This window comes from Antedon mediterranea, chromosome 7 (assembly GCF_964355755.1).
Source record: "Antedon mediterranea chromosome 7, ecAntMedi1.1, whole genome shotgun sequence".
Classification (NCBI taxonomy): domain Eukaryota; kingdom Metazoa; phylum Echinodermata; class Crinoidea; order Comatulida; family Antedonidae; genus Antedon; species Antedon mediterranea.
Genome location: NC_092676.1, coordinates 16,312,853 through 16,340,159, shown reverse-complemented (window position 1 = coordinate 16,340,159; position 27,307 = coordinate 16,312,853). Strand labels below are relative to the sequence as shown.

The 27,307-nt window shown below is 32.2% G+C and overlaps 2 protein-coding genes and 1 long non-coding RNA gene across 3 annotated transcripts; all 3 read left to right on the top strand.

The window, feature by feature from the left end:
• Window positions 1-95: 95 nt before the first annotated feature.
• On the top strand, window positions 96-12,196 carry LOC140055446 (integrin alpha-9-like). The gene is made up of 20 exons (XM_072100784.1): window positions 96-284; window positions 561-684; window positions 812-931; window positions 1,249-1,335; window positions 1,426-1,568; window positions 1,865-2,005; window positions 2,550-2,655; window positions 2,831-2,922; window positions 3,222-3,358; window positions 3,606-3,766; window positions 7,228-7,382; window positions 7,915-8,049; window positions 8,355-8,434; window positions 8,654-8,798; window positions 9,017-9,109; window positions 9,574-9,737; window positions 10,371-10,500; window positions 11,104-11,208; window positions 11,879-11,953; window positions 12,062-12,196. Exons 1-20 carry the CDS (start codon window positions 96-98, stop codon window positions 12,194-12,196), a joined length of 2,517 nt encoding a protein of 838 aa, XP_071956885.1.
• Window positions 12,197-12,762: 566 nt separating this feature from the next.
• LOC140055092 (uncharacterized) lies at window positions 12,763-15,417 on the top strand. The gene is made up of 3 exons (XR_011846620.1): window positions 12,763-12,824; window positions 15,027-15,155; window positions 15,354-15,417. It is a non-coding gene; the product is annotated as an uncharacterized lncRNA (long non-coding RNA).
• Window positions 15,418-20,534: 5,117 nt separating this feature from the next.
• On the top strand, window positions 20,535-25,912 carry LOC140055445 (solute carrier organic anion transporter family member 4A1-like). Its single transcript, XM_072100783.1, has 9 exons — window positions 20,535-21,339; window positions 21,659-21,758; window positions 21,904-22,025; window positions 23,017-23,283; window positions 23,427-23,622; window positions 24,015-24,183; window positions 24,494-24,672; window positions 25,079-25,143; window positions 25,563-25,912. The coding sequence occupies exons 1-9, from the start codon at window positions 20,535-20,537 to the stop codon at window positions 25,910-25,912; spliced, it is 2,253 nt and encodes a 750-aa protein (XP_071956884.1).
• The last annotated feature ends 1,395 nt before the right edge of the window (window positions 25,913-27,307 follow it).

Here is a 27,307-nt window from a genome sequence, read left to right as displayed (position 1 = left end):
ACATATTAAATCAACCGTTAAAAATATTTACGCATTATAATTACCAACTTAATTGAAGGGTTCTTGTAAGTGCTCCAACTGGAAATTCTTCATACATGGCTTTGAAGAGAACAGGTGTCCTTTATGCCTGTGATGTAAACAATAGTAACTGCAACGAAGTAAAATTAGACACAGAAGGTAACACGAAAGGATCGAGAAGTCACTTTCCGTCGATTCGCGAAGATAAGCGAAATGGATGGCTTGGAGTGTCTCTTACTCGAAATAGCATTAACGGTGAAATAGCTGTAAGTCTAAAGTTGAAATAGTAATCCGAAGTTTTGTCAGGAACGTATTATACTCAGTAAATCAAACAATAAATCACACCATAGTGAAAATCATAGCAATACCATTGTTAGCTTTCACTGTTCCACCATAATGTGTGTATCTGTATAATGATCATAATCAAAATAGTAACTATACCTATGTGCAAATATTAGGCCTATTTTAACCATTAAAAGATAAGCATTTGCAATGGATATTGTATTGTATTGTGTTTTATTGACTGAACATTTATTTTATAGGTGTGTTCTCATTTATGGAAGAATCGTTATTCTTCAGGTTTCTTCAGTGCAAATGGTTTATGTTACGTAATTGATTCACACTTAAATTGCGATACTGTGGTAAAACATAGACCTTGTATGTACGGTAAGTAAATTAAAAAACAAAAAACAAATTGTTACAATGTATGCAATGTATTTTTTATATTGCATTTTATAATGTATTGTATTGCATCAAATGACTATTAAAGTGTTATTTTGTTGAATTGTATTAGAGGAGCAATCGAGGTTGAATGCGTTTGATTACAGCTTTTGTCAAGCTGGTATAAGTGCAGTATATCGAAAAGGTTCAAGGTCGCTAGTACTTGGAGCTGTTGGTTACCAGTCATGGAAAGGTTCTTTTCTCTTTTTCTGATTCTGAATATTCTTTATTATTTATCGTACATACTGCCGTAAAAATAGATGTGAAATAGACGTAATTATTTGCTTTAAAACATCAATACTTCCTACTAAGTTCTTTGTAAATTGTATAGAAAAGACATTCAAACTAAATTATTTTGAGATGCTTTACTGAACATGATTTTATCATATTTCTTATTACAATGCATGAGAGAAAAAAATGAAAGAACTGAAATATGAAATCTTTTTACTGTATTACGTTATAATATCTTGCTGCTCGATAATAGCATCTATTTGTATTCGTTCTTTGAAGGTACTGTCATTTCTACGAAAGGTGGTATGACACGAGTTGCAGACACTGGAAGATGGGATTCAACGGAACGACAAAAGCAGTACATTGGTAAATCCTCATTTTGTTGACGACGTTTATTTACTTTAGCATAATTTGACTCATAAGCTGATTTAGATTTTGTTATATATATTTCTATAGGATATTCGGTTTCTTCTGGATATTTATTTTCGCCGTTAGCAGCAGTTGGAATAACAGGTGCGCCTCGTAAGAAACATAAAGGTCACGTCATCATTTTCAACCACGATAACTTCGAATTACTGAAAGAAATTTCTGGATCTGAGGTAAATTTATTTAACGTAGTATATTATTACATTACAAATTTGATATAGCGCTCTCAGAATGAAACCATTATCAAAAGCGCTGGTTAAGACAGTGCATAAAACAATTCGAATAAAGTTTTTAAAAATACGCCTATCAAACCTGCCTGATATAGCAGCTGTAATGACAAATTTACAACACCCAACTGTGCCCGATTTGTTTCCTGAGAAAAGCGCTGCGTATGATTTATCTGACAGGGTCAAAATGAAAGCTCTGTCGTTCGAGATTCTTCTTATAGCAGTCGTTTTATTTTTTACAGTTCGTTTCATATTTTGGAGCTGCTGTATCTGCTATAGATTTTAATGGAGACGGTTTGGATGAACTACTGGTGGCAGCACCCAGATCAAGTGACGTACTGAGAGATCAAGGAAGCGTTTTTATATACAGCTTCAACATAAATGTAATAAACTAAAACATATCATGAAAAAATTTCATTTAGCTTCGATTTTGTATAGATGACAAATTTCGTTTTTGTAAAAGCTACAAGGTAACGGAGTACTTACTCGGACGTTTTGATCTCTATCAGAGATCATTCTCAACTGACTGCGGAGTGTTAATGCAGCTTGGTCATGCTTGACGTCCGAGTAAGTACTCCGTTAACTTGTAGCTTTTACAAAAACGAAATTTGTCATCTAAAACATATCAGTTGTTGTGTTTTGTTTTTATTTCTTTTGTTTTGTTTTCTTTAATATTAATCAACTAAATAGAACATTTTTATTATTCGTGCTTTTTTTTCTTAAAGCCATATTCTAAATAGAAAAACCTCTATCTTGGACGATTATTAAATCGTATTTTGTTTTTGAGAGATTATTAAGAATACATGGAACATATTAGTGAATAATCATATAAGAATCATTAGCTTATTAGATAATTCTGCCAAATTATAAATGTTTAGAGATAAGAATAAATTCGTTTTGTTTTAAAGGTGTTTTATCTATTTTTAGACTGACATTATTCATTCGTGGAAGATTGTAGGATCAAGTTCGTTTGGCGCGCAATTTGGATCAGCAATTTCTGCTACAGGCGATCTAAATGGTGACGGATTCCATGGTAGTTTATAAACTAATAATTAAAATTAATAATTGTTTTCAAACCATCTCGTAAACTATTACATTGAAATCCCATCTTTTATGAATGAGATAAGGCAATATATGTTCTTCATCTTTTACTAGATTTAAGATAATAGTATAATATTCATCCTTTATCTTTATCCTATCTATTTCAGACGTAGCCATTGGCGCCCCATATGAAGGTATAACCGGAGCTGTATATATTTATCACGGCTCTTCAAGTGGAATACGAAAGGAATATGCACAGGTGAGATTCAAAATTTAATCGTGTCTACTTTTCCAACTTCATGAATTATTTTTGGTATATCGTAAGTAGAAAAACTATTCCAATTCCATTTGTTATGGTTAGACCTCCTACTACATCCTGTACCAAACTAATTATCATCTGTCTTTCTTCTCAAACCAATAAGTTTTTACCATATATTGCTGTGTGCATTATTGCAAAATTACAAATATATTACCTAACTACCTATATCAGCTACTATATTTATTTCCATATGAGCAGGTATTTCTAACCAGTTTATACTTCATATTATCGTTGAATAGCGAATATGTGGACATTCCATTAACGGAAACCTAAGAGGATTTGGAAGTTCGCTGTCAGGTGGAATAGACGTGGATGATAATGGCTATCCAGACTTAGCAATTGGGGCGTTTCATAGTGATTCTGTTGCTTTGATAAGGTAAGATATTTCGACCGGTATTTCTGCCAAACATGTTGAGATAGTAGAAATAAATTAAAGGTTATTTGACTGATAGGGCTAGCTACCAAAAAGTAGTGGCATCCATATCAATTTAAATCCAAATGCTTATATTCATTTAGCACTTATTCATTATGAATTCCTTAGTGACTCAATAGTTCTAATGATAAATAAATAACACTCATCGTTTCGTTATCTGTAATCAAGACATATTATTGTATATTTCCAGATCAACTGCAGTGATTGACATTCACGTAACAATGCAACTGAACTCCTCTATACTTGAGATAGATTCAGGGTGTGTTACGACGCAAAGAAATGCAGCGATTCCTTGCTCCACAGTTACGACTTGCCTAATGTTTGATGGTCACATGGTACCAGATACAATAGGTAAAATATACAGTATTTTAGATATGTGTAATATAACATTTCATATCCCTTGAAGAATTATATTTTCATCAATGGAAAATATAGGTGAAAGATAGGTGATTACATTTCGGTCCAAATAACATATTTAATTCCCTTACTGAATAAATAAAAATCGATTTGCAATAGTTTTAATGTCATGTTACAGTTCCATAACTCAACAGCAATAAATGATATCCTTTGTTGGTTTAAATTTAACTAGATGGTACGCTCGCTTCGCTCGCGTACCATCTAGGTCGTGCCCACAGATGGTTCTTGAATACACAGTAATTTCAGCGTAACAAAACTGGCGATTTCAAATGTACGTACCTCAGGACTACAATACACAGTCGTTTACAGAAACGAATAAATAGACACGATGATTTATGTAGTCAACTAAAAATAGCACCCTGGGATACTTCCGAAGTAGAAACTTATCACAAAATGAGTCAATATTTTTTATTTGGTCCCATTTAAAGAAACCCAATTTGTGTTTTGTATGTAACATTAGGTTTGAGGGATGGGAAAGCGGATAGGTACAAAGAGGAACAATTTTTAAATATATTCTTTATCCACTCAGTAACGAAATATTTTGTTCATGTTTTATAGGCCTATAAATAATATACCTTTAAATACAGTAAAACATTTGCGATTTAATACTTTGTTAAAACTCTCACTGTCATAATCGATTGAAATATTAAAGTACATGTCACGATACACCACTACGACGTTTATATTATTGGTAATTATTAATCAATAATTAATACAAACGTTGAGAGGGAACTGTCAGTATAAAGTTTATTTGTATATAATAATGTGTTTATATATCTAACAGTGAAGCCAACCACAATCTCAGTAATAAAGTTTATTTGTATATATTTTTATATTACATCTAACAGTACGAACATTCAAAGTAAGAAATGTTCGATTCAAATGAGGACCAAAAATAGTTAATAGGTATTTACAGTATTGTCAAAGTATTGCAAGTTTATTCTCAAAGGGCCCATATATTTACCTACCGTATGTGTTAAACCAAGGGCTCATCAATTTACCTACTTGTGTTAAACCAAACTCTGGCAGACTGAGAGATTGGGATGTTCCATTCATCGCAAATCAATACATTTGTATAATCGTATATTAAATCTATCAAAATAGTATTTTTTAAAGAAAATCAGCCTGTCTTCAACATTATGATGCTGTACCCTAGCTGTTCAACCGGTTTTCAGCTATTAAAAACAATTATCGTAGGAGGAGATAGGAAAATGCGAAGCCTCCTCGCATTTTTGTGGCGGGTATTTTTCAAGATGGACATCCATTAGACAGTGTATACCACGATCGGAAAACACCCCTATTTGGGGCAAATCGTTGAACCTAAATTCGGTTTAATCGTCAATAACTAATTATCTAACTTAATTTAATTAGTAAACAGGGTTACATCAGGTGGTTAAAATCAGTACCGAAAGTACGAACCAACTTTATATACCATCGAGTAAAAATTCTAGAAGTAAGGCGCGATTTACCGAATTTTGCCCTTACGTAAATTTATATATAGACTAGATGGTACGCTCGCTTCGCTCGCGTACCATCTAGGTCGTGCCCACAGATGGTTCTCGAGTACACAGTAATTTCAGCGTAACAAAACTGGCGATTTCAAATGTACGTACCGCAGGACTATAGGCCTATACATTGTCGTTTAGAGAAACGAATAAATAGACACGATGATTTATGTAGTCAACTAAAATTAGCACCCTGGGAATTACTTCCGAAGGAGAAACTTATCACAAAATGAGTCTAAGTTTTTGATTTGAACTCATTTAAAGAAACCCAATTTGTGTTTTGTATGTAACATTAGGGTTGAGGGATGGGAAAGCGGATAGGTACAAAGAGGAACAATTTTTAAATATATTCTTTATCCACTCAGTAACGAAATATTTTTTTCATGTTTTATAGGCCTATAAATAATATACCTCTAAATACAGTAAAACATTTGCGATTTAATACTTTTTTTATTTTATTTATTTATTTATTTATTTTAAATATTCATTGTACACTAATTTTTCCCGTGTATGGCAAGAGATTCCTAATTATATTAGAGAACATTCTTTATTTAGTTTAGTTAAAACTGTCACTGTCATAATCGATTGAAATATCAAAGTACCATGTCACGATACACCACTACGACGTTTATATTTGGTAATTATTAATTAATACAAACGTTGAGAAAGAACTGTCAGTATAAAGTTTATTTGTATATAATAATGTTTTTATATATCTAACAGTAGAGCCTATCCACAATCTCGCAAGTTTATTCTCTAAGGGCCCATATATTTACCTACCGTATGTGTTAAACCAAGGGCTCATAAATTTACCTACAGTACTTGTGTTAAACCAAACTCTGGCAGACTGAGAGATTGGGATGTTCCATTCATCGCAAATCAATAGATTTGTATAATCGTATATTAAATCTATCAAAATAGTATTTTTTAAAGAAAATCGGCCTGTCTTCAACATTATGATGGTGTACTCTAGCTGTTCAACCGGTTTTCAGCTATTAAAAACAATTATCGTAGGAGGAGATAGGAAAATGCGAAGCCTCCTCGCATTTTTGTGGCGGGTATTTTTCAAGACGGACATCCATTATACAGTGTATACCACGGTCGGAAAACACCCCTATTTGGGGCAAATCTTGGAACCTAAATTCGTTTTAACCGTCAATAACTTATTATCTAACTTAATTTAATTAGTAAACAGGGTTACATCAGGTGGTTAAAATCAGTACCGAAAGTACGAACCAACTTTATATACCATCGATTAAAAATTCTAGAAGTAAGGCGCGATTTACCGAATTTTGCCCTTACGTAAATTTATATATAGATTTTCAGCTATTAAAAACAATTATCGTAGGAGGAGATAGGAAAATGCGAAGCCTCCTCGCATTTTTGTGGCGGGTATTTTTCAAGACGGACATCCATTATACAGTGTATACCACGGTCGGAAAACACCCCTATTTGGGGCAAATCTTGGAACCTAAATTCGTTTTAACCGTCAATAACTTATTATCTAACTTAATTTAATTAGTAAACAGGGTTACATCAGGTGGTTAAAATCAGTACCGAAAGTACGAACCAACTTTATATACCATCGATTAAAAATTCTAGAAGTAAGGCGCGATTTACCGAATTTTGCCCTTACGTAAATTTATATATAGATATGGGGGTTGGAAAAAGCAAAGTTAGTAGTAATGTTAAGTCTTGTAAAATAATTATGGGGTATAACTTGAAAAAAACAATTGTTTAAGGCTGCTGTAAATCATTGCAATCAGTAATGTTTTTGATGATGATTGTATATTTTTGTGTCATCTGCAAACATCTTTGCTGTAAATACACGGCATTAAATTAAACGATTTTAGTCTAGATGTTGAAGATGGTACTTATTATTTATTATAGTACTTAACTACACAGTAAAGGCTGATTATTTTGCATCGAATCAAGAACAACCTCATCAATTTGGTTCTACGAGTCATGCTGGGAACTACATTTCAGGAACGATGATTTTAATTCAACGTAAATATCAATGTTTCGACACGAATGTTTTATTAAAGGTAGGAAAATAAATGTATACGTATACGTATTTTTACAAATATAATTGCCAAGGATTAATACAAAAGTTTAGTTTAAAAATGTAACAAATCTGTTATTGTAACGTTTAACAGTGGCAATAGCAATATTAGTAATATTTTGAATACGTATAAGCCTAAAGCCTTGTCTACACTATCAAACTTTATGTGTCAAAAAAGTTTGATTTGCCTATATATGGTAGTGCTATGCTTAAATATGGTAGTGATATGACATCATCGTGTCCATATATGGGCACATCACATTTTTTTGACACATAACATTTGATTACACAATCAAAATAACACTTCTCGAGGATCTATAACAATTTCGAATCGCAACGGTAGTCATGCAATTTCAACAAATCACGCATTTACATAGGCTATGTAATATAAGTATTACATTAAAGTAATTCTTCCGTAATTAAAAGATTATGCGTTTTACGTTTATTTTTTTTCTCTTTTGGATATTATAAGCATTATATTGTATTACTTTTTGAATGTCAATTTTTTATTTCAGGCAAGCCTAGCAAACTACATACTGCCTTCAACATTCAATATTACATATGACTTAGTGGATGATACGCCAACTAACACTTCTTCTCAACTCCGTCCAATATTGAATCCAAATATGAAAAACACATTCTCTAACGAGGTAGGCATTCATTGAATGGAATAATTATTGCAATGTCATACATTCAAATGTAAGTAAAGAAAAGGTTATAAACATGTTGTACACAATCCTATTTGACCCGACCAGCCTCATCGATCGGATTGCGATTAATTGAGGATTGATAGAGCGGTAAAGATTAACTTATCTATATATTTAAAAATACATGTTTAGTTAATCTTGTTATTTCCCAAAATATATTTTTCTGCTTTTCAACAAATTGCTCTCATTGTACAATTGACCATTCGATGGACCACTTTAAACTTTTTCGTGATAACGTTATTTTGTAGGTTTCTCTACTTCGTAGTTGTAACTCTGTTTATGATTGCAATAACAAGATAAGTATCAATGCAATCTATCGAACAAGCGGGTAAATATACAAACATATTTTTTTTTGTAAATAGACATAGCCTAGATTTTGTCAGCGTTGAAACTGCAAGATAAATTTACGTGACGATAAATATACATTCGGTTTTCCAGTTCATGTGTAACTCTTTTCTTTTCCAGCTTAGTAGTACGTCTCAATTTGTATATAATCCAAACATTAATTCCTATATTTTAAACATTCATTTCCATTCGATTGCCACAGAAATATTCCTCATCTTGAATTTGGCGTAGATACTACTTTTAGTGTGCATGTTTCTGTTCAAAACCTTGGTCCAATGGTATACGGAGTTCAAGTAAATATGCAGTTTCCTAGTCGTATTAAATACGTGGATTTTAATCAGATTTCAGTAAGAAAAATTATTTATATTTCTATTGAAAATGTTCATACCAATTTAAGTCTCTTGCATATTTATTCTATGTACATACTATTAGTTTCTTAAAGCAGTGAGAATCATTATATTCATCATCATTATATTGATCTGTTGTTAGGAAATGATATTAACCACTAACTGCCTGAGGTACTAACAGCTAATCACACGTGATGGTGATCTTTTTTTCTTTTTAGCCAGAAGTTATAAACTGCAAATTATACCAAACCTCAATAGATTTATATTTACTTAAATGTTCAATAGCAAAGGTGTTTCTGCTCAATGATAAGGTAAGAAAGTTCTTATCAAATTAGGCCTATATATTTACTGTAACTACTTAACTTTGTTTTATTACTTGAAAGTAGTTTTACGTCAGGAAGCTTTTTTTCAGTTGTTCGCCCTTGTACAGTATGCTTATGTAGGCCTACATTATTGATAAAATTCACAAGTAAGTAAGTAGGACTCGAACCCAAGACTTCCAGATTACTAGCCTCTAGACCGTCAAGTTTGTGCTGATTGATAGGGTTAGATTTAGTTCAAATGAAGCAGAAGGTAGTGTACTTCAGGATGATAATTTTACCTACTGCGAACTAGAAGCGTCAGATAGCGTAACGTCAGAGTAGGCAAACATCTGATCAATTTGTATTTTGGTATTTTGATGGTATAATTGTAAATAAACATTCGTATTAGACTTGTTTTTATTGATCTGTGATTGCTAATATTAAAACCGTTTATTTTCTCAATTTAACTTTAGTATAATGTTTCGATGACGTTTGGTACTGTAAGCTCATGGGATTCCCTCGTAGGAGATAATTTCAGCTTCCAGATTTCTGCCAGTGCAGATAATGTTTCGTCACCTGAAGATGTCTTTCACCTCAAAATTCCATTGGTAGTATCTGCTGACATTAAAATAACAGGGTTTGTATACAATTTTAATCGATATATTTTGTTAATCATGGAGATGATGATGTGATGATGATAGTTGTTTAGTTATAATTTAATATAATTGTATAAAAGTTGGCTTGTCCTGATTAGTCTGGGGAAGAGTGCGGATCTCCCGTAAAGTATGCAATTTTTATATAAAATACTGAAAATCATTTTTAACAAATCAACTGACTTTTAAATTGCTGATACAATTACAGAGAACTTATGTGTTGTAAAAGCCATAAGATACATAATGTGCATCCAAACTTAATGTAAAAATTCAACTTATTTGTATGCGAGTAATGTATTCTGTAATATTAGTATAAAGGTTCATCTGGATCTCTGTATAGTATTCAAATAATTTTTTCTTTTGGATGATCCAAAGGGATTAAAACCGTAAAACGTTTTTACTCTAGCTTTTGCTGGTTCAGCGACACAGCTTAATTATGAGTGAGTCTATGTAACTTGGAATTGTTACCATGAAATCTCGTAGTTGGAGTAGAGCCATCTATGGATCATCCAAAAGAAAAAAAATATTTCAATACTATTCTTTAATATTTATGTATTATTATAATATATTGTACTATTTATATAATTTTATTTCTACTACTATTTCTCTTTGATAAGAATATCGATACCTGAACAGATTGTTCACGACAGTCTTCACACGAATGATTGTTTAAATAATATAACAATTAGTCCTGCTTTACAAAGAGGAACATGCTACGGCGATCACAGATTCAAGTTAATCTTCGCCGTGAGTACAGAACTATAAATATTGCTTTAGAAAATCCTCATTAGAGTTAGGAAGAATTAAAACGTTGATAAAAATATAAATATTATCCTATGATTTACACTGTAAATTAATGTGAACATTATTTAGATAAATTATATTGTAATTTTTAAAAAATATTGTCGTTTACAATCAAATAAACATATTATCAAGACATCACGGTTATAGAATGAAACATCTGGATTTACTAATATTAAGACACTGTACGTTTTTTATAAAAGACAAATACATTTAGGCTTGAAGTCTCGTCGTCATAATTTACGAAGAATCGTTTTAGGCCTATATTATTGAGTCAACTTACTCTTTAATACCGTATCAAACCGTGTTTTGTCTAATAAAAAGACAAAACACAAATTTATCTGATACTAATACAGATAATTCTTATTATGACTATAAGAACCTGTTAGAGTCAAGAAAAATACGAAACAGGGGTATATTTCATGAAATTATTTGATTGATTACCCAATTTAAAGAAGTTGTTTATTTATTTGTTATTATTGCATTTCAAGATTGCTATTAAATATTAAAAATGTTTTTTCTAAAGAATCTTTTTAATCTATATTTTAGATTCGTAATTTTGGTCCTAGCTATATTGATTCGGAAGTTAATGTTGATATTCAAATTCCTAGTGTGTTGAACAACATAGTTACTGTTGATATTAAGTCGGTAAAGGTAGGTTTGAAGTTACAGTTACTAAAGTTGTGCTCTCATTTAATCATGGTGGGTGTTATCCTCTAATTGTATTCAACAAATAAAATTTAGTTAAATAAAAACATGCTACGTCCACATCTTTCTCCTTTGTCCAAATAATAGTATGGCTAGTTTCTACTTAGATCCTACTCTGATTCAATGTATTAGTATATTATGGGTAGTATATGTCCGTAGTGTACAATTAAAATGACGCATGAGCCTATTTCTATCATATTACAATTTTGAAATTTGTCGTCGTATATTTTCAGAAAATTACATTTTGTATAATTAAATATCTTTTTATGCCCATCATTTTAATCATTTTACATCCTTGAAAGAGATATGAATCGTTGTTACATTTTTATATATCATCACCAAACCTTTTTCTTTTTCTTTAAACTAAATGAAATAAAATATATCTTAAGAATGACTTATCCACATTAGTTTTATAAGTTGCATTATGTAATGAAAGGAAATAAGTCAATACTATTACCATTATACATTGTTTATAAATGTCTATTATCTATGGCCTATACAGCCAACATTTTCAAAAATTAATTAATTATTTCTACATCAGCCATTCATGTGCATATTGTATTCATGTTTTGTCGTATTATCAATGTTAACATCGCATTGACATTTAAATTATCAGATAATTGGAGATGGATTATGTGTCAAAATAATGAACGACGAAGACTCTATAAAACGAAGTTTTGATAATATTATGGTATAGTATACAATGTATTAGAATATATACCGGTAATACAAGCAATCTAATTACTCACAACATATGAAACATGAATACAATAACAAATAAAGACTTGCTTCTTTGTAGAATTGTCCAAATACTGACTGTCATATTATTAGATGTATTCTTCCCGAACTTCAAGTTGACAAGAGCTCGATCGTAGAAATATCAGCCGCTATTGATTACAAAAAGGTAATGTTCTGTATTACAACTTCAAGTTAATTGCATTCATAAAAGCTACCATGAATTACATGGTAGTGATAGTAACGTTGGAAACTGCAATTACGACAGTTTCAGTGACGATTTCAATGATAAGGGTGTGTCATTGTGGTATCTCTTCATCGTACTTTCGTCTGCCATCACGAAATTTAAAAAAAACGCTCTAATTTAAAAAAAAAAACTATGACGAAATAAAAGCAACCGCAATAACGACGACGATGGTAAACTGTTGTAAACGGCTGTAACAAAAAAAAAAGACGGTAACAGTGACAAATCGGTGTCAACAAAGAACAGGGTAAGAGTGATACATTTTAAATAAGACGACGCGTATCGACGGTAAACAGTCATTGTGATGATAAATATGGTGGTAACAATTCATTGCATTTACAAGAAAGCGATGACGATATTAACGCAAACTATTATAGGTTTAACGATAGAAATTACAACGGTAACAAACGACGACCAGAGCAATCTAAAAAAGTAGTTACCAATAGGTATTATGACTGTTACATTTACGATTATGTTTCAGGTTTTAACACATGTTGTGTCGTTCGTATCGAATGCTATTGTTTTAAGGAATGAACAAAGTGCTACAAAACCAATCGTGACCTCAACAAAAGGAGTATATAGGGTAATTTATTGTTTACATTCATAATCACACATAAGTAACAAAGTCCAAATTAACATTTAAATGATGATGATTGGGACTGTAAATCTAGATATTGTTTGTCCTCAGTGAATGTATTGGATTCTCTATTCATCGGAATTCAACTTCCACAATGGTAAATAATAGTCACATTGAATGACTTATATAGTTTTAGTCGCATTGTGATTAATCGTCACGATGGTAAAAAAGATAACTTAACCACGTCCGCGCCACCCCAAAATATCAAGGTAATGGCGAGTAAATACAATGGTTGTTTACTTATACTAGATGGTACGCTCGCTTCGCTCGCGTACCATCTATGTCGTGCCCACAGATGGTTCTCGAATACACAGTAATTTCAGGGTAAAAAATCTGGCGATTTCAAATGCACGTACCGCAGGACTATAATACATTGTCGTTTACAGAAACGAATAAGTAGACACAATGATTTATGTAGTCAAACAAAATTAGCACCCTGGGAATTACTTCCAAAAGAGAAACTTACCACAAAATGAGTCCAAATTGTTTATTCATTTAAAGAAACCCAATTAGGGTTGAGGGATGGGAAAGAGGATAGGTACAGAGAGGAAAAATTTTTAAATATATTCTTTATCCACGTCGACAGTAACGAAATATTGTTTTCATTTTTTATAGGCCTATAAATAATATACCACTAACGGTGACTAAATTTATAGTAAAACATTTGCGATTTAATACTTTGTTAAAACTGTCACTGTCATAGTCGATTGAAATAGTAAAGTACATGTAACGATACACCACTACGACGTTTATATTTTTTGTAATTATTAATTAATGCAAACGTTGAGAAGCAACTGTCAGTAATAAAGTTTTGTATATTACGTGTGTATATTACCAGTAGAGCCTACCCATAATCACAGTAATAAAGTTTATTTGTATATATTTTTTTACATCTAACAGTATTCACAGTAAGAAATGTTTGTATATATTTTTTTACATCTAACAGTATTCACAGTAAGAAATGTTCGATTCAAATGACGACCAAAAATAAGAGAAACTTACCACAAAATGGGTCCAAATTGTTTATTCATTTAAAGAAACCCAATTAGGGTTGAGGGATGGGAAAGAGGATAGGTACAGAGAGGAACAATTTTTAAATATATTCTTTATCGACGTCGACAGTAACGAAATATTGTTTTCATTTTTTATAGGCCTATAAATAATATACCACTAACGGTGACTAAATATAGTAAAACATTTGCGATTTAATACTTTGTTAAAACTGTCACTGTCATAGTCGATTGAAATAGTAAAGTACATGTAACGATACACCACTACGACGTTTATATTTTTTGTAATTATTAATTAATGCAAACGTTGAGAAGCAACTGTCAGTAATAAAGTTTATTTGTATATTACGTGTGTATATTAACAGTAGAGCCTACCCATAATCACAGTAATAAAGTTTATTTCTATATATTTTTTTACATCTAACAGTATTCACAGTAAGAAATGTTTGTAGGCCTATATATTTTTTTACATCTAACAGTATTCACAGTAAGAAATGTTCGATTCAAATGACGACCAAAAATGGTTAATCGGTATTTGCAGTACTGTATTGTCAAAGTATTGCAAGTTTATTCTCCAAGGGCTCATAAATTTACCTACTTGTGTTAAACCAAACTGGCAGACTGAGAGATTGGAATGTTCCATTCATCGCAAATCAATACATTTGTAAAAACGTAAATTAAATCTATCAAAATAGTATTTTTTAAAGAAAATCGGCCTGTCTTCAACATTATGATGCTGTACTCGAGCAGTTCAACCGGTTTTCAGCTATTAAAAACAATTATCGTAGGAGGAGATAGGAAAATGCGAAGCGTCCTCGTATTATTGTGTGCGGGTATTTTTCAAGTTGGACATCCATTAGACAGTGTATACCACGATCGGAAAACACCCCTATTTGGGGCAAATCGTTGAACCTAAATTCGTTTTAATCGTCAATAACTAATTATCTAACTCAATTTAATTAGTAAACAGGGTTACATCAGGCGGTTAAAATCAGTACCAAAAGTACGAACCAACTTTATATACCATCGAGTAAAAATTCTAGAAGTAAGGCGTGATTTACCGAATTTTGCCCTTACGTAAATTTATATATAGATAATTGTTTTTTTTTATTATATATATTATCTTATGTTCATTTAGGTAATCACTACATTGGTGCCCGATACTGACAAGGTATCGACTCAGCGTCGCATAAGCCCTGCTGCGGTGGTTGTTAGTGTGTTTGTCGGTCTTGTATTTCTGTTTGCTATTGTATATGCTTTGTGGAAGGTGAGAAAATTATGCAATCAATTTAGGTATTATTAATATTGACTAAACTTTAACTTAAATTTAGCTTTAAACATTGTTGATTTGTTGTGATACCTGAGTTTTTTCTTCAAAATGATAGGATATTTTAATGCATTAAAATACACATATACTAATTAAATTCTAGGCCTACTTGTAATGTATCATCTTGTTTATTTTCAGTGCGGTCTTTGGAATCGGTCGATGCACTACGTGATAACCCATTTTGATGATGCCGAACCGGTTTCTCTATAAAGTGGGCTATTCAGGTTATCATCAGATTGATTGATTTACATTTAATTTTGTACGCGAAACGATTAAACGATCCTTGCGTACTGTACTATTGCACACCATGTAGCCCACAATCGTCCAATGAAATAACAGGAATTTATTTAGGTTTAATTAAAGTATAAACCTTTGAAACAACATAAATAGTGACACCTGTACTTATTCTTCGTCAGTGGTAAATAGAACGAAAACAGAACGAGCGTCATGAGGTGATTCTTTTTTTAATGTTTAAAACTACACGTACAGTACTTTGTACCGTATTATTTAAAAGAATGAGATAAATTAACATAAAATAATAATAAATAATCTTCTTTTTTTATAATGTCTAGACTCTGATTCAGTACTATGAGACTTTAATGTTAAATAACTTAAAATACAAATGTAATTATTAATATTTATTTATTTTTTATTTATAGACAAAAAAAAACAATAATAAATAGGATAAAGTGCTTTCTCCTGTAACATTATGTTCTGTTTTGTGAAAGAAAGCACCCCAAATCACAGTAAAGTTTTTGAATAATGCATAAGAAACAAAATATTTGTATTGTCTCTTATAGAGAAACGCGTAAGTAAACCTTTACTTTCTGATAATAAAAATTGATTAAGTATAACTTTCTTTTGTTACTTTACTTTTAGGGCGTAAGCGACCGGATATGTCAATGGTATATTCATGAATCAATGAGAGTGGCAATCCATGAATAGTGTCTAATTATTTAGAAAGAGATTTGTTATAGATTTTCTGATGGCTAACTAAAAAATTGCTTTGGATCCAATTACTTTACGGGCCGATTTTAAAATCATAAGTTTTGCGGTTTATTGTGTTTATGCCTACTTAGATTACTATTCACATTACTTACTTGATACTTACTTACTTGATAGCTTAGATCAAGAGTGTACGCAATTTTATTTCAATTGGACAAAGTCGTAGACATTTACTCTGCACTTTTTATAGTTTGGAAATGGGGTTTCATACAACGGATCCATACTCAATTATAGGTCTTACGATTGATGTGTACAGGATTGATACCTTTTCTTCATTCCTATCTTTGGCTTTGTTACATATTTTTTTGATGTGCAGATCAGGTTTCAAGTTGTTGCTAATCCAAATTCCTAAGTCTTTTTGTTCCGTCGTTTCTTCAACATAAGATCCATTTAATGAGTAGGTGTATTCAAAAGTTGCACGGAAACGAAGTACTACACATTTAGATGCGCTGAAACGAAGAAGCCATCGCTGTGACCAAAATGCTAACTGGTTCAAATCCTGTTTTTTATTATTTATTTATTTTATTTGAACCATATTTAATGAAGGTGATCCATCCAGCAGTTGCTGATCATTTGGGACCTTCAGATACAGATACAATACACAAAATACAATAACATTAATGTTAAAGAAAAACAAAAACCAATAAATAAAATAAATTACATGAGAATTACAAATCTAAATAAGAAAATTTTCTAAATTCATCAACACCCCTTACAAGGTATGAAGTCAGTAATTCGTTACTAATTTGACTCTTATCTGACTAAAGTAGAATTATCTAAATACTAGAGGGTGTGCTTTGCTCGCTCACTCTCTAGTAAGTGTATATATACGATGGCTATTGGAATGTTGAATGTTGTTTTTAAAAAGGCGGCACATTAATATTTTTGACTTTTTTTTCGTACGCGAAAAAAGTACTATTCAACGATCGTTAAATGCGTACTATTGCATGCCATGTGACTATAATCGTCCATTTAAATGAAAGAAATGTATTTAAGTGTTTTATAAAGTGTACTAACAGACTTATATGAATGAATAAATCATGCCACTTAAATAAGTATGAAATATTATTAAACTATCAGTTCGACGAGCACCTTCTTGATGATTTTATGGTTCGGGAATCAAAAAGATTTAGTACAATGCAGTATACACAAATGTATAAATGAATTTATAGTGTCGATAGGTATATTGTACACTATAATTATTAGAAGGAAGATAAAGTTAATAAAAAGCAAAATGTACTTCACAATATTTCATATCATAAAAATCATGGAATTAGAAGCCTCTCTTAGTCAGACATCACATACCGCATTCAGCTATTGCCTATAGAAACTTAGGAATAGTAATTAGTAAGAAACATAACCTAGTCTAGTGTTATCACTGCATTTGGTGTTTGGAAAAATGGTAAAAGGGTGATCAATCTTATGTGTGGCAGGACCAGCGTGCATGGGGTAGAACATGAGCAAGAATACAATACCGCCCGTTTGAGATTCATTTGAAATGAAAGTTGACATTTAATTTCAACAACTGAATCAGAGGTATTGCTCCGATCCTCGTTATTCAGATATTACTGAATAGTAGAATACTGTACCCCAAGATAGCGAGTTTTCCCCATCAATTGGGGTGTTACTATGGATTGAGAAAAGTGTTTTACGGTGGTTAGTTTTATCTAATATTTGTTTAGGAGGAGAGACACCGGAGTATTATCAGCGTTGTAGATGTTACGAAGCGTTAAGATCCCGGCTTTGTTAAGAACATAGTCATAAAGTGTTTTACCGTAGTACGTTATATGTATGTTACAGTATTCCAGATTATTTCATTTATCGGTTCTTTTACATTATAGTTAATAGTCATTGTTTTTAAACCAATCAACAATCAATTGTGTGTAAAAGGTGGGAAGAGAGTTGACTTTTTAAAGACAGTCTTTGTTCATATGCTTTATTAAACAATTGCATTTAAATGTATTTAAACCTAACCCTGTTTTGTCAAGGAAGTATAGCGCGACCTTTTCTGCATTGTTAATGCTGGTTTATGATGCCGCAAAATTGCCATTGGTTAAAATACGAAGAATCTATTTTATTATTACCCAAATGCAGTGGCAGGGTTCTGTGTCTGGACAATTCTTTCTTACTGGCATAACACACCTACAATGATACTACTAGTGGCATACAACAACATGCTTTACAACAACATGATCAATCACACTTATCTAGACTATTGGAATTCATACAAATCATTGTCCCGAAGGGTAGAAACAACGCATTTGGGGAAACCTGAATGGCCGAATAGATGGCACGCTAACACAAATCGAGGCTGCTTTCCAGCAAAGAAAAACGCCATATTAAGTTGTAACTTCCTCTTTTAGGGCATTATAACTTCGTATATTGTGGTTTTATTATAACGATATTGACTGCTTAAAAGTGTATTAGAACATTTGAGATTCCCCGAGGGAAAATATAAGAGATGCCGGCCCACTTCGGGAAAATATAATCCCTCGAGAAAAATATTTCCCAAGGAGATCACAAATGTAATACACCAATAAAAGCAGTACGCAGGATAAAATAGTAAATTTAGACTAGAGTATCTATATATAAATTCTGAATTCTGACATAGGTAAAACTTCGGGACAAATCTCCGCCTTGGACACCTCTCTCATCTATCTCAGATGTACCCCGAAACGTAGATTTGATAACATTAGTTCTCACTATTACGGTATTGTTCCTTATTTCTATCTTAGGAAGATATTATAAAGGATTTTAAAACACAATTTCTAATTTCATCGGTAGAGTTTCAACCGTACGCGGTAGAAATAATTTCCGGGTTCACGGTGAGTCAACTTCCTGGCTTCAACTAAGTTGGCCGTTGGTGGCGATAGCCATTTTAGTTTTTGTTTATTGTCGGACCGCGCGTGTGAAGGTACAGTAGTTAGCAAAATAAAAATTATATTGCAAATTAACAAATATCAAATTAAAAATATTCATAAAGCATCGGAGTATATTGTGGGGAATAGTATAGTATATAAAATTACCTCCGAAGAACTGATGATAATACCTTTTGTTTGAAATCGAGTGAAACCCCGATAGCCGAGTTGTTGGGTAAGCTGGCAGGGACAACTGTGGGCTATGTGTCCCATTATGACCCTGGGATACTTCTGCTCATGTTGCAAGCCGTCTAAAACTGCCCACTGTGTCGCGGAAGATATTTATACTAATCTAACGTATTAATCATACCAATAGGATGGTATTTATTTGAATAAACGCCCAACACCTCTCCAATAAAAAATCACTTATAATAATAATAGCTCCATGCTATTTTAATTTAAATTTACTATTTTATCCAAAGCGCTCAACGTTGATAATACTTAATCACGTGATACCATTTCAACCAATCCCTAGACGGTAAATATATATCTTCTGTAGTCACTTCATATTTTACTATTGTATATTAGAAAATGCATTATCATGTTGCCGTTGTCATTATAAATAAAAAATAAAGAGTACAGTATATGGCATGACGTTCTATGCGATTGACACAGGATGGCCCTAGTTAATATTTAACAACTATTCGATTATCTACTTGGCAATTATCACTGATAAGAAATCGTTCGATTATAATATTGGGTAAAGACCAAATACTAATATTGTGTGGTTAGTTTGTTGTTGGCGATTACTATAGCTAATATAATCTAATCTACAACACCAAATTAGTCCTACTCGTTAAACTTTATCTGGGGCGTATACAGGTTAAATTGATCGAGCATGAATGAACACAATTCGGATGACATTATTATTGTAATGTAATGGTGGAGGCTACCGATCAAACAATATCTTGCAATAAACAACAGCAGGTAATATCTTTTCCGAATGATATCCATTTCCATCCACAGAGAAGAAGGTGTAAACCTATAATTATAAAATACTTGTAAGTATTATTTATTTTGTAAATTATTGAGTCAATATACAAATAATTAATATGTTTATGACTTGAATGATATGAATACAGAGCATTCGTTATTTGTTTGAACATACCTACTGTTCTAACTAAACGTTCATTCCATTAGTAGGCCTACATCTCGCCCAGGGCTAGACAGAAAAGCTGTAGGAGAATAACCAACCAAATCAAGAATAAAAGCAGGTGCGTAACACATTGCGTAGTGTGAAAGTCAATGAAACCCACATGACAGAATTGTTATTTTTTTAGTAATTTGCCTTTAAATTATTATTATAATGATTTATTATGTATTGTCGTTATTTTTTAGTTTCTAAACCCGAAAACGGAATAATATTGATAATAGGCCTGCTGTAGTTTAGTACATTATGGAAGAGGATGAGGTTGGACAGAGACCCTCCACCCGTGGAGGGTCAATTATAGTAGGAGTGGAAGACCCCGAACAAATCGCACGTTCGTCAGAGAAACAAAACATTGTAGATAATATTGAAAATGAACCGCAAGGTATAGCTAATACTATGTTTAGTGAAGAGAACGGTAGTAAAGTGGATGTGACAACTTCAAATCAGGAAAAGGTTGAAGAATTTGCAGATGAGGAGCCAACATGCGGATGGGGCTCGTGGAGGCCAGCCTGTGCTCAGGTGTTTAACTCTCCTAAGGGATTCTGCTTTTTTATTTGCCTTTTCGCACTAGCCCAGGGCATGACGGTCAATGGATTGATATACGTAGATACAACTACGCTAGAGAAACGGTTTGAACTTCCAAGTGTCAAAAGTGGGTCCATCTCAAGCTGTTACGATTTCTCTGTTACACTTGTGGTTATTTTCGTCACCTATTTCGGGGAGAAAAAACACAAGCCGAAACTGTTAGGTATTGGTGCAATTATATTCGGCATTGGGTGTTATGTATTTTCTCTGCCACATTTCACTACAGGATATTATCGTGGAGACGATGATGGTGTAAGTCTAATAAATACCACAACATGTGATACAAATCGCACAGTACCGTTATGTATTGATCAAGATAATGGTAAAAATACAGATCTGTCATCGTACTACTGGGTTTTTGTATTCGCCCAACTGCTTCATGGAATTGGTGCGTCGCCTTTGTATACACTAGGGGTAACATACATGGATGATAATGTTACACCGAAGTTAATAGCTATGTACATAGGTGCGTGCTTATATCAATTATCCTGTTATGCTTTAATTGAATAATCGGGGAACAAGATAAAGCATTTATTTAGATATTTATAGATCTACTGCTTACTTTTTATGAGATATGAACTGTACTTTCTTGATAATGCAATTGTTCCACTATGAAAGTCTGCTGACTATCTGGTCAGCGACGTCACATATAATTATCTCATGGGGGTGCCAATCATACCACTGTACCACTTGGTAAATACACAAAATGTTATAGAAATTGAGAAAATATTCTTGAAATACAGCGCATCATATGAAAAGATAATCTTATGTTTTCTTGTTACCAGGTATATTCAATGCGATATCAATATTGGGGCCTGCGTTGGGCTACGTTCTTGGAGGATTGTATCTTACTATTTACACAGATATTAGGATTGATCCTGCTGAGTAAGTAACCGTTTTCCATAAAAAATACAATACTGTATTTGTACTATTTGATGATATAAACAGTAAACACAAAAATTCTTTACAAAGACGTATAAACATTCAGTTATATGGAATTAACTATACATTATTACATTCAATATTGAAGGCAAGGTATATCAAGAGGAAGTCCAATATGGGTCGGTGCCTGGTGGATAGGATTCCTTGTTAGTGGAACGTGTTGTTTGCTTGTTTCCTTTCCATTACTGGGTTATCCAAGAGCACTTCCAGGTAAGTTGATATACATGTAGGCCAATATTTGTATTTATTTTTTATACTATATTTAATGAGGATGATCCATCCAGCAATTGTTGATCATTAGGGACTCTCAGAGGTTCACGAGACAAACATATACACAAGATGCTCTACATAAACAACGTCTTTCGGAGGGGAGTTGTAATTTTGTCCTTAGAAAAAATCCGGACATGTGACGGGACTTCAATCCAGGAACCTTGGAGTGGTAGCCAAGCATCATAACCACCAAGCCACAACTCCACGAATATTGATTTTATGGAATGGTTTATGAGGCTCTAGAAAGAGGCTTTAGAGAAACATTCATCAAAATCACTTCTGGCACCCTACCGTATTAAATGCCATGTATACAGTTATCAATTACTTGACAACTGCTGCTTTATATTTGTATTGTTTCTTATATATTATATCTTATTGTTCAATCAATGGGTTGTTTATTTTTTTCTTTCTATCCCCTCTCTATCTCATCTCTCCCTATCGAGTTTGTTTTTTGGTGCACAGTTCCGGGAAGAATCATGTGTTGATCTGGGCATCCGTGGAAAAATAAAGTTGAACTTGAACTTCTTTCTTTTCAATGTTAATAGCATTTCGATACCAACTATGTTTAGAATAGGAGGAATATGATAAACGTCCAAAATTTAGTCTGGTATAAAATCATAATAAACCGATGTAGGTACTAATCTGTATTTGTTTTTATATGGAGTGCCAATATTTCCAAGTGTTAAATATTCTAAAATGTACTTCGCTTACTATATGATATGACTAGATTAGGCTTTGAGAGGAGTAAAAATATACACAAATGAATATAAAATTATCACTGACAACTGACATTTTCATTGCTATCTTTATATGTTTTATACTTTTCATATATATATTTTTAACTCTATCGCATACAAAACAAATGGGATTTTTAGTTACGTTATCGTGGATCACCATCATCAATCATTACCAATTTATTTGCGCTTTATAGGTGCAGCTTTAATTGCTAAGGAGCGAGCTCTGAAGAATACCACAAAAGAAGATGATGAAGATAATATGATGACACGTGCAAGTTACGGTGGAAGTATAAAAAACTTTCCAAAAGCCGTTTGGAACTTAGTTAAAAATATCCCATACATGATGATAAATCTATCAACGTGCGCAGAATGGTTTATTTTAGCAGCTATGGCTGTCTTTGGGCCTAAATACATGGAATCTCAATTTAATATTACTCCAAGTGCAGCCGCCGGAATATGTGGTGAGTCTAATATTATCATAATAACACAGAAAGTCTACAAAAATATATGAACAGAATTGCAACTAATAAATAAATATTAACATGTCGTGAATAAGATATCCGAACCTGGAAGAAAATAATGGATTTTATTCTGATTTCTTTAGGAATTATTGTAATACCGTCAGGAGTTGGTGGTACCTTAATAGGTGGATGGGTGGTGAAGCGATTTAAGCTGTCTGTTAAAGCAATGCTTCAGTTTGTCCTCGGAACTCTTTCAGTTTCTGCAGTATTGCTTTTGTGTTTCGTTATCTATTGTGATAACGTTAATTTTGCTGGCGTCACGACACAGTACGGCAAAACGTATGCATTCTATTTATCTATTTATTTTATTTTGTTACATTACACTTTTTAAACACTTGGGTCAAGATATGAAACTGATTATCTCAACTCATTACATTTTTTGTTTGTTAACAGAATAAAAACACTTATGCCTATCTACATTTGCATACTACATACTGTGATTTTGCTTTCTTCTTTTTTCTATCTCTTTAGTTAGATACACTTGTTCTTTCTTTCTTTACATTAATTTCATCGTCATCGATTTTCAATCTAGTTTTCACACAAATGACTGCTTTTGCTTCAGCTTCAATGATGATGGCATGTACATGAGATGTTTTAACAGAAAACAAGTTAACTCTAAATAAAGAATTTAATTCATTTGATTGTTAAATTGTGTTTACGTTAAACTCTAGGTCTGCAATATATCCTGAAGGTGCTGAGACCAATATAAATGCAAACTGTAACATAGATTGCCGTTGTGGACAGGAGTACGACCCAATATGTGGAATCGACAATGTCATGTATTATTCCGGATGTCATGCAGGATGTGCAGTCAGTAAGGAAAACGAAGAGAACATTTTGGTAAATGATAATAATGATAAATATAAATTTGACATGATGAGCGCATGTTTGACATTTGACTACTCATCGTGAGATTGACGGTGACGGTGCTAATGGTGACGATGAAGATGACGATAATGAGAAAATAATCGAACAATCTCCAATATTATGTATTATTCCAGTTGTCATGTAGGATGTATAGCCAGTAAAGACTATAAATTTAAAAATACTGCTGAATGATGGTGATGATGATGGAAGGCAGAGGCCTAAACAGATATAATCTAAGTTACTCCAAATTAAATGAAAAGATATCAAATTAATTTCCGTATAGGAATATTTCGACTGTACTTGTATGAATATCACGAGCAGTTCCTCTGACGTTGATTACATGGGTAAAGCTGAAAGATGTGACATCGACTGCCCTTTAATTCCACTATTCCTGGTCTTGTTGTTTTTTCAAATGCTTACTACTTTCATGGCTATTGTTCCGGGTACAACTGCTGTATTACGGTAAGACATGCGAAATATGACATGGTATGATCAATATACAGACATTCTTTCGTGGTGTCCAAGGGTTATTCATCTTATTAAAAACAAAATGTCTGAAAATATTAATTAAACACAGTTACAAATTGTTTATTTAAAAAAAATTTAATAATTAGGGCCTATTTAGAAATAATTTTAAGCTCTAATTAAGTGTTACTATTTGTAATTTCCAAAATATCATTTTTCTCTTTTTACGGTTTTTATTCGCTTATGTATTATGATTACATGCGGTCAACTATTTCAATTTGTGACAAAAAGGAGGGAAAGTTTATTTAAAACGAAAAAGACTTGTAATGAAATGTATAAATGTGATAGTTGTAATTGTTTATTAACAAAAAAATTAAATATACCTTACGATTGTTTTTTCTAGGATTGTGGATCATGATCAACGTGCATTTGGTCTTGGTATTCAATCACTCATGTATAGGTTACTTGGTATGTTATTCTATTTACTTTCCATTGAAGATCTATATTCAAAATTGAATTTTCCTACATCCTTATTCCTTTTTGATTTGTATATCATTCTGATGTCTGATGACCAATATATATGCAGTTTAAGTTTCTTAAAAGTTAAAAGATCATACATATATTATTTTTTGATACATTCACAATATTTCAAGAAATTGGCGATGTACTGTGAAAAATGTAAGATAATAACATTTTGTGTTATATCGCATCATACCATACTTAACATAATAAAATATAGGACACACATGAGGTAAGCTTCTGGTAATTTACCTCATTATACTGTCGACATTTGTAGATTGTACAAAGGACAACGGTTATAATTATTATATTATTAAGAACAAGTAGTGGTTATTTTTTAATCCAATATGACCTTTTTAATTTTGTAGGAACCGTGCCTGGACCAATAATCTTTGGCGCGATCATCGATGGTCAATGTCTACTGTGGGATAAGGAATGCGATGGCTCGAATGGAACTTGTTGGTTATATAACAACGAATCTTTTAGTCGATACACACTTTTAATGGCAGGAATTCTGAAAATAATTTCGCTGGTAACTATATTAGGATCTATACTTACTCTTGGATCAAGAGGAAGTGATAAAAATGACACAACGTCTGGTGGCTCAGAAAATGAAAAAAACGCACTGAGTGGCAGTAGCAAATCTGTCACAGTAGTTAGCTATAAACATTTTGATACCTTAAGTTCGCAAGATATAGATTCACTACCAAACATTTAAATAATAAGAATAAGAAATTAAACATTTATATTACATTCCATTTTGTAAAGGAAGATGCGGATGTGAGCACCTGGTGTTTAGTTAGTAAGACAAACATTTCAACAACGTCAATATAAAGGAAGTATTCGTTCTATTGAATTTTATTTAAAATATAATTGCTAATTAATAATACTAAATTGCTAAGACGAAATTCAAATGGCATTTACACGTTATACATTTTTAACTATCTGCCGATTACTTTACTTACTTACTTCGCCAACAATTGTATACTGTAATAATATCAGTCTATAATCTTGAAAGCGTGAATATACAGCTTAAAGTTCAGGTACAGTCATGCATTTTAAATATAATATCTGGTTAATTGTACATAAATCAATGATTTGTAACAGAAATCAAGACGAAAAAACATGAATTTCCCTTAATATGGTCAAATACAAAATTTTGCAAAATTCTGCCATAAAAGGAAGGAAGACTTTTTTTCAGTAGTTAGGTAGTTTAACCTAATGTAATAACATGTCTGCTGACGCCCTAGAAGGTGAAAAAGATGGTGGATAGAAGGTGGATAATTTTTGCTATAGCATGAAAATAAAAATCTGAAGTTGAATAAAAATACCAAAAATGTAAAATTCAAGTTATATTAGCTATATTTAGTCATCTGATAAAATTTTTTACCACACCGTTTATCTTTCATAGCTTTTTGAAATGCCTTCTATTTACAAAAGTTGTGTACACAAGAATAGAGATTTTACTCTGTAATTTGAACTATCCCCCACTGATAAGAAGGTGCTTATTTTCAACAAGCTCATGTAACACAAATAAAACCCCAAAAATGATGAAACATAAGGGAAACTAAAGATCGATAATTATTGAAATGTATGGTCAATAGAAAGGTTGTGGCCGCACCTGGCCTTTAATGAGAAACCAGGCGCAGCGCGATATGTCCACAGCAATTTTTACTGAACATAAATTATTGTATTTACCATTTACCATATTTTCACTGAAATGTATTATTTTTTAAATCATTCAACATCTTTATAACCCATCATTCAAAATTATTACATACTAGATATATATCCTTCGTAAAGGCCCGATGCAAAGAACTTTATATTGCAATTTTGAACTCAATACAATATAAAATGTCAATACAGTATAGCCACAATGTAATTGCTACAGTACCGGATGTGTTTTCATTATTTTTGTATTAAAATGTTATTATTAATTGTTTATGATGTGATACATAACAAATAATATTAAAAGATATTTACCATGACCCTGACTGAATTGGACTAGAATTTATTAATTTGTTGTAGCCAAGGGAATTAGTGTGATTGTCTGATAGAGAGAAGATAATATCATTTCTCCAATTAGTACAGGCCCGTTCTTTAATCTTTCTTT

Excerpts from the sequence above, each read along its gene's own strand:
- LOC140055446 (XM_072100784.1), top strand. The coding sequence starts at position 96 with ATGGCTTTGAAGAGAACAGGTGTCCTTTATGCCTGTGATGTAAACAAT. Across the intron at positions 8,050-8,354 it reads AAAACACATTCTCTAACGAG|GTTTCTCTACTTCGTAGTTG; the intron begins GTAGGCATTCAT and ends GTTATTTTGTAG. Across the intron at positions 10,501-11,103 it reads GATTCAAGTTAATCTTCGCC|ATTCGTAATTTTGGTCCTAG; the intron begins GTGAGTACAGAA and ends TCTATATTTTAG.
- LOC140055445 (XM_072100783.1), top strand. The coding sequence starts at position 20,535 with ATGGAAGAGGATGAGGTTGGACAGAGACCCTCCACCCGTGGAGGGTCA. Across the intron at positions 22,026-23,016 it reads TTATCCAAGAGCACTTCCAG|GTGCAGCTTTAATTGCTAAG; the intron begins GTAAGTTGATAT and ends TGCGCTTTATAG. Across the intron at positions 24,184-24,493 it reads AAAACGAAGAGAACATTTTG|GAATATTTCGACTGTACTTG; the intron begins GTAAATGATAAT and ends ATTTCCGTATAG.